At 39.1% G+C, this 7,492-nt stretch overlaps 1 protein-coding gene across 3 annotated transcripts in view; it reads left to right on the top strand.

Annotated features, from left to right (window-relative positions):
* GALC (galactosylceramidase) overlaps positions 1-7,240 on the top strand; it is a 66,903-nt gene extending 59,663 nt beyond the window's left edge. For 2 of the 3 annotated variants that reach the window (XM_075065603.1, XM_075065604.1), the window contains one exon: positions 2,666-5,146. In XM_075065603.1, coding sequence (XP_074921704.1) covers positions 2,666-2,809 — 144 coding nt within the window. In that variant the 3' untranslated portion in view covers positions 2,810-5,146. Of the gene's footprint in view, positions 1-2,665; positions 5,147-7,150 lie in introns of those variants that run through there. The other variant, XM_075065605.1, reaches the window with a different exon arrangement.
* The last annotated feature ends 252 nt before the right edge of the window (positions 7,241-7,492 follow it).

Genomic DNA, 7,492 nt, shown 5'->3' with positions numbered 1-7,492 from the left:
CCTCACCAGCGCTGCAACTTGCAAGTGTAGCCAAGCCCTCAATGGTATCCACTCCTGTTGGGGGGTGACTGGGTGTTTCTCATGCAAGTCTGATCAGTGCTAGGTGACCAGGGTCAAGAATAAGAGTTCAGTCTCATAGCAGCACTCCTGTGTGTCAAGCCTGAATTATGTGGGGTTGGAGTAAATTAAATCTTTGGCAAAAATTGAGCACATGAAACTAGGCAACTTGCTTGTTCTGGAGGGGAACTGGAGGAGGTGGCTGCAGATCCTCCAGACTCTTCTGGAAGAAAGTGGTATCACAGGAAACTCAAAATTGGTGGAAATCCTCAGCAGTGCTATGTAGGGATTTGCAAATCAGAGCCACAACCCTCCAAAGTGATCTACTCCTGAGAAAGATCCCAATAAATCCAATGGGATGCTGTGCGGACATAGAGGTTTCCACGGGTGGATTTCTTTGCATACCCAAGTCTCAGATCCATGCTACTAGGTATGGGACTTACTACCAAGAGCAGTGGTTTTGAAATTGGAGCAACTAACAGGGGTGAACCTTACAATGGGATTATTCATACTAGTAAGGGTCTGTGGGGTGAGGCCAAAGGTTTCCACATTTTCTTGGTTAATCTTTTGACTTTCAAAGGGTGAATGAATGTGCATGTGAGCAGAAAAACACAGCATGCCAGCTATCTAGGGGAAGGGGGCATGTGGAGTTCAAGAGTCAATATTAAAACAACTCTGGAATGAGGCTGAAAGCTTCACTGGTGAAGCAAAGTGCTGCAGGAAAGGACCTCTACAAGGGGGAAGCAAAGGGCATAGCCCTGCTTCCGTTGCCCCTCCCCCACCAACAGTATTTTTATTCTTTCTATTATGTAATATTAAAATACTTCTGTTTCAAATGCTTTTAAAGAGTGTTAACAATCAAACACAATTATAACAACACAAGAATTTGGTTACATTATGTAATAGAAATGCCGCAAACTACTCGTATGCGACAGATCAAACCTGGGGTAGTTCCGTGGGTGATACTCCATGTGGCAGGTTCACATCCAGTGACCTGCTCCTGTCACAGCGATGAGTAGACTTGATGAGAAGCAGCTTTCGCTTTGCACAAGTGTCAGGTGTGTAGCCTCTGAATCTTGATGGATCCACTATTTATAATGTCTCATTTTTCTACCTCAGTTCCATGTGGCAACCAAAATTATAGTGCATTTTAAGCTAATCTCATGGGGTCAAATCCCATGGTCCTTACAGATTTTACTCTGGCAAATTACCGTGGAAGTCAGGGGAGTTTCCCTATGTAAGGACACGCTAAAGACCTGAGAGTCTGGTTTGTATTTATGCTAAGAACCCTTGATATGGATCAGGCATTTAAAAGGGCATAAATGTAACATACATCCAGTCTAAGGCCCCTTTACACTAGCCAAGTGATGTAAATAGGCCTTTGTGTACACAATGTCAGAGAAAAACTCAGTTCTCGCTTTTGTTTGGGTGCAGCAGAGTCAGATACTTTATTCTGTTTAGCAGCCACAACAGGGAGAGAGTGCACTAGGACATAGGGTCTCCCCTTCCTGGACAGGTCTCTCAACAGGTAAACAATTACAGCAAGCATTTATACTTTTGTTATAGACAATAATAAGCAACAACTGCATTTTGTTTATACATAGATCATCCTGATATCTTGTTTTTCTCACTTAAGAGACGCCAGTCTACATATTGTATTATCTACACAAAGCCGAAAAACAACTTCTCACACAGTTCTTTTCCACTTGCCTCACACAATCCTTGCTTTCACAAATCTTGCGTTATTAGGGTTACAGCTAGCTTAACTCTGGCTAACAGAGACTGTCATGCATTAAGATCCCCTACAAATCCATGTCAGTTCTTTCTGTACTTCCACAATAAGAATCAGGCCTCTGAAGATTTATCCCTCAGTAGATGTGATAATCAGTCAATATTTCCCTACGCAAATTCATGTACNTCTAATTTCCCTTAGCATTTCATCATCACTATTACTGTCCTGGTCAGGTGGTCGATAATAGATCCCTAATGTTATATTTTTATTAGAGCATGAAATTTCTATCCATAGCGATTCTATGGAACATGTGGATTTGCTTAAGATTTTTACTTCATTTGAATCTACATTTTCTTTCACATATAGAAGCGGCGCTTTTGATTCCTGTTAACCTTGGAGAGCTAACACAGCTCTGAGAAAGTGAGCTGGATTCTGTTCCTCCTTGTGTCTAGCATTTCAGTTAGTTCCATCCATGCAAATCCACTGAAGACAATAGGGATTGCTCAGGGCAGTCTAATGGCAGATTTTGCCTAGCGGAACTCTTACATCACCAGAAGTAAGAGGAAAATCCATTTTAACTCTCAAATTCTAGGTTGAGTTTGCAGAGTTGGAGCTTAGGGGAAATACATCTCTACATGCAAACTATAAGCATATTTGATCTAGAGTTAACTGAGCTGATAAATGTAACACTATGGTGCAGTATTTTAGCCGCTATTCAGTAGAGAACCTCACTTGAAGCACTGTAAAAGGCTAATGTTTTCACAAGTGCCTCCAACATCTTGTAGATGAGATAGGGAAAGTCAACCCCTAATGACAGGTCTAATGTGTTAAACTGATCACTGGATTTATTAAACTTTCTTCCCTTTCTTTGGACAGGGTTCTTCTGCCTCAGGATCACTCAATGGTTATCCCCTCTGGGAGAACGTCACCTTATCTGAGACAAGTCATGGCTGGGCGGCTATTGGAACACGCTCCTTTGAATTCGCACAGTTTGACAATTTTCACATTGAGGCCAGTTGAGGTTGCTGGCATACTAAGACAAGCCAGTTGTTTTATTACTACTTTGAATCGGAGCCAGTCCAAACTTTGGAGATAACTTGTAAATATTATTTTGAGGTTGATCTGTTGGCCAGTGTTCTAAATTCCACCCTTATTTATTACTGTTTGTTAGAAATTTACTTGAGTAGGTATGTGTACACATGCCTGTGACTTAACCAAAAGGATGCTCTGGGATTTTGCCCTTTAATTTTCAGAGATAAGTTTTTGTTTAAATTAGAGATGGCAAACAGGAGCCAGGGATTGAAACCCTCTTGAATATTTGTAATTGGAACGCACCAGTTCACTTGTGAGCCATTTTAAGAAATTAACGTGCAGTATGTAGAGGACCTCAGAAGCTTCAGTTTTAACACTTACTGGCTTTGGTGTTTTCCTTTCACAATCCAACTAAGAATTAAACACCTAAATTTAGTGAACATATTCCTAAAGTGTGATGTTTACTGTTCCCAAATTCCCCTTTCAACAGAGTTCTTAATTCTGTTACAGTAGAAAGATATTTGCCTTCCCCCCCCCCCCCGCCATAGTCTGAGGCTAGGGAATACACAACTGCAAGTGCATTTGAATTACTTCTCCCTGTTGTAAATGAGACCTGCATTACCAGCCTTTAGACATGTATATTTTGAGGCTGTATCTGTGCATTGGAGTACAAGCACAGCTTATGGTTGATTTTGTCCATTTAGGAAGTGCCTTATTTTTAAACTACCTCTCTCATTAATGACAAAGTAGCAATCCTAAAAGGTTTGTCAAGCATCTTCCACTTATGATACGGGACTGTATCCTAAAACAGAGACTAAACGAAGTACGTTATAAATCGTCAGGGGGAAAAAACTCTCTCCATTTTGCTGTCATTCCTTGGCTTTCCAAATCACTGCAACAGCTGCAGAGTTAATTTATTCTTACATGTATAAGTGAGTCTTGAAGTACGGAGTGAGACTCTCATGTATTGCTACTCTAGGTTCTGTAGATTCCTGCATTTTTCTTCCTTTGTTTGTTCGTATTCTGCTTGGCTCAGTTTGGAAATAGTAACTTGGTAGTTCAATGAGATGTATGTCATCTTGTCATGCTAGAAGGGAATACTTTCCATACCTCCTAATTTATAAATGCTTACCAAATTTCACTGTTTTAATTGAGGAAATTTAGTGAGACAAGAATCTAACTCCAGAGGTGATAACACACTTGAAACCTGGACAAGGACATATTTATTAGGCAATCTTCTGTCTTGAGAGACTGCCCCAAAGTATCTCTAAACATACTGAGCACAGTTCTGATCCACTTTTATTAAAAGACTAATTCTTAAGCAACTGATTGTTCTGAATGGTAGCTTAAGACAGGTATAATGTAATTACAAGTATTTTGCAGTTTGAAGATGAGGGCATAATGCAGAGCATTTTTTCAAATAGCTTTTGGAGAAAAATATCTCAGAATTCCATCTTTACATCCCACTCTAGCGATTATTTTCCTAAGCAATTAATAACATTTCTTATGACTATTAGCAAAAGCCTTTATACATAGTCTCATACATTCAGTTAGCCTTGAAAACAATAAATTTTAAAGTGATGTTTAACTATTGTCATGGGCATTAAGCAAGTTCGTTTTTATCTGATAAATGAGAGAGAATTTCTGGGCCAATATTCAGACTGGGGTGGTGTCTATTTAAGTGCCTAACTTTATATTTAGATACCTAAATAAGTGGTCTGATTTCCAGAGGGATGTCAGTGGGAGCTGCAGATGTTCAGCACTTCCCAAAGTCAGGCCACTTGTGGGTCCGTAAAGTTGGACACCTATTTGAGGAATGTCTGTAAATGAACAAGTTACAAGAGAAATTTAAATTTGGCAGAATTAGATATATGTTCCTAATGGAATATTTCTGCAGCAATTCTAGCTAACTCTATTAGCTGCAGGGTGTGTATGCATGGGTGATGGAACAGCACTGATGATGCAATTATTCCAGAGATTACGGTTTTTACATTTTTTGCACTAGTTAATTGACCAATTTTACTGTTTTTGCATTATGGACTAAACGTGTTGTACATTATTGGGAGTATAGTTTTTATGTTAACTTTTATAAAATTAAAGTTATAAGGGATTTAAAATGTTTTAAATTGTTGTGAATAGTATGTTTACTGAAGTTTTGTTGTGTAGTCATCTTATATATCTGTAATTCTTTCCCTTTGAATGGATTGTAATGCACTTGGCGATAGCAGATAAGCTGTTAAGTATTTCAGTAAGAGACAGATTTACATGGTTGATTATAAATACTAATGATTCCAAATGAGCAAATAAAACACTTTTTTTAAAAAACCCTTCATTTGTGCAGAGCCATTCTGTAAATACATCTTCTTTGTATCCTTCAGAGAGAGGATTGATAATCTTTCATTTGTGATTTCTCATAAGGATGCTTGTCATTAGGCTAACTGGTCTGGAAGATTTTGCTACTGCAACTTAGAATGACTTTTAACAGTCTTCATTTACACAGCTCTCAAGAAGATCCCTATAGGTTAGTACTTGCAATCCTGGTGTGATATTCTTTAAACAGTATTTTTACTTAACTGGAGCAAGGATACACTTTCTGAGGCCTTTGCACTTAGCTAAGGGTATGAAGTTTTTTTAATGTCCAGTCTTGCAAAGTGCAGAGTGTCTTCAAATGTCTTTTGGCTTTATTGGCAGTTGACCACCGTTGTAGGATTAGGCTTCAGGTCCATTTATCTACAGATGGATGACGAGTTATTATAAAAGGCTCAGGTTTTATAGGGTTAAAAGTGACTTTTACCTTCCCTGGAGTTCAAATTTAAAAACTAGGTCTTTAAAGGAGAACAGAAATTCCTGGCATGAACAACCATGTAATCTGGGCTGTTTCTGCCTGTGTTATACCACTTGCCATTTAGGCTGATAGCTTAAATTTTTCAATGCTTGCTCTTGCAAATAAAAAGCCTTCAAGTATCTGAGCTTCCCCACTATCATGGCAAGGGTGCTTCTTGAGCTGCAGCAGAATTTTCTATCACAGGATATAAACAATTTCAATAATGCAAAGGTTGGGTCAGAATAAATCTGTTAAAGGTGTATCACTTAGCTCAACAAACCAGCACCTGGTGGGTTATAGGATATGTAGACTGGTGTTGGTTCAGTCACTATAAACCACTGTTGGGATTTTCAAAGTAGTCTAGAAGATGTACACACATTTGCTTTGAAAAATCTCAACCAGTGTCTTTTCCATTCTTTGGTGGTCTTCCTAGGATTCGTCAGACATGGTTTCAGGCATCCTAATGCCATCAATACATAGAGACTTTTAACTACCAAGGTTGCTTTCTGTTTTGGATGTTGTGAAGGCCAAGACAATAACAGGATTCAAAAAATAACTAGCTAAATTCATGGAGGATAGGTCCATCAATAGCTGTTAGCCAAAATGGGCAGGGATGGTGCCCCTAACCTCTGTTTTCCAGAATCTGGGAATGGGCGACAGGGAATGGATCACTTGATTACCTGTTTTGTTTATTCCCTTTTGAAGCACCTGGTACTGGCCACTGTCAGAAGACAGGATACTGGGCTAGATGGGCCTTTGGTCTGATCAATATGGCTGTTCTTATGATCTTATGTCAAAACCAATTGCGAATGCTTTGGATTAACAGAAAGAGAATGTGTTTTTCTTATGAGAACTTAAGCCAGTTATCCTAAATACTTGTCAGTGTCCCCTGATTTCTCCCTGTTGCCATGTAAAGAAGAACATTTGCAATTACATTTTCCATTTCTTTTAAAACCACAAAAATTGGCAGGAGAATACAGGCAGGTGGAGTATCTGAAACTACCCTGAACTCATTTTTGAAATTGACTAGATCTCAAGCTGACATTTTCCTTTTAAACTATCAGTTGTATTAATCTACAGACAGGAGGAACCTGGAAGAAAGTCAAGTGAAAAGGTGTGGTCTATCTCAGATTAATTTCTTTTCTGGGTTAGCAGAACCCACATACGGTTGCCTCAAACTGGCTGGCTTTCTGGAGCTGATGTTGCTAGGTGATGTTTTGGTGTTATGGTGATGTTGTGTATGTACTCACTAAGCCTTATGAGCACTTCACAAGAATTTGTATCCCAACTCTGATTTGAAAATTACATCTATTGCAGGTTAGTGGGGAGTGACTTTCTCCCATATGATGGCTTTTCAGTGATCTATGTGCATGAAGTGTTTAGTTCCAGTCCAGATCCTAAAGGGGTGCAAGTACCACAAAAATAGCCTCAACAGTTATTGTTGCTCTTCAAGGTGGCTAAGGATTTAAAATGCTTGGGAGCCTAATTCGTCCTCTTACTTTTAGGTCTAACCCTCCAGTTCAGAGAGAAGCTACATGTGCCTGCGTGTGTTCACACATTTTCACTTCCCTTGTCTGGATTCTGTTTGTTCTGTGGTTAGACAGGCTATTAATCTGTAGAGCTGTCAATCCAGCACCTTTCCTGAGTGTGAATTAACACATACACAGGACCTGCTTTGGAAAGAAAAGAGTTACCACATTTTAAAAGGCTTGCCAAGGTTTGCAAGGCATAGCAAAATAGCCCCGTAGTTTACCAAGGATTGGGATGCAAGCTTTTTTTTAAAGCTCCATATAATACATTTTGTTCATACTGAAAAGCATGATGACAGTATTACATTATAATTAACA

This window comes from Chelonoidis abingdonii, chromosome 4, assembly GCF_003597395.2.
Source record: "Chelonoidis abingdonii isolate Lonesome George chromosome 4, CheloAbing_2.0, whole genome shotgun sequence".
Taxonomy (NCBI): domain Eukaryota; kingdom Metazoa; phylum Chordata; order Testudines; family Testudinidae; genus Chelonoidis; species Chelonoidis abingdonii.
This window is presented reverse-complemented; position numbering and strand designations above follow the sequence as displayed.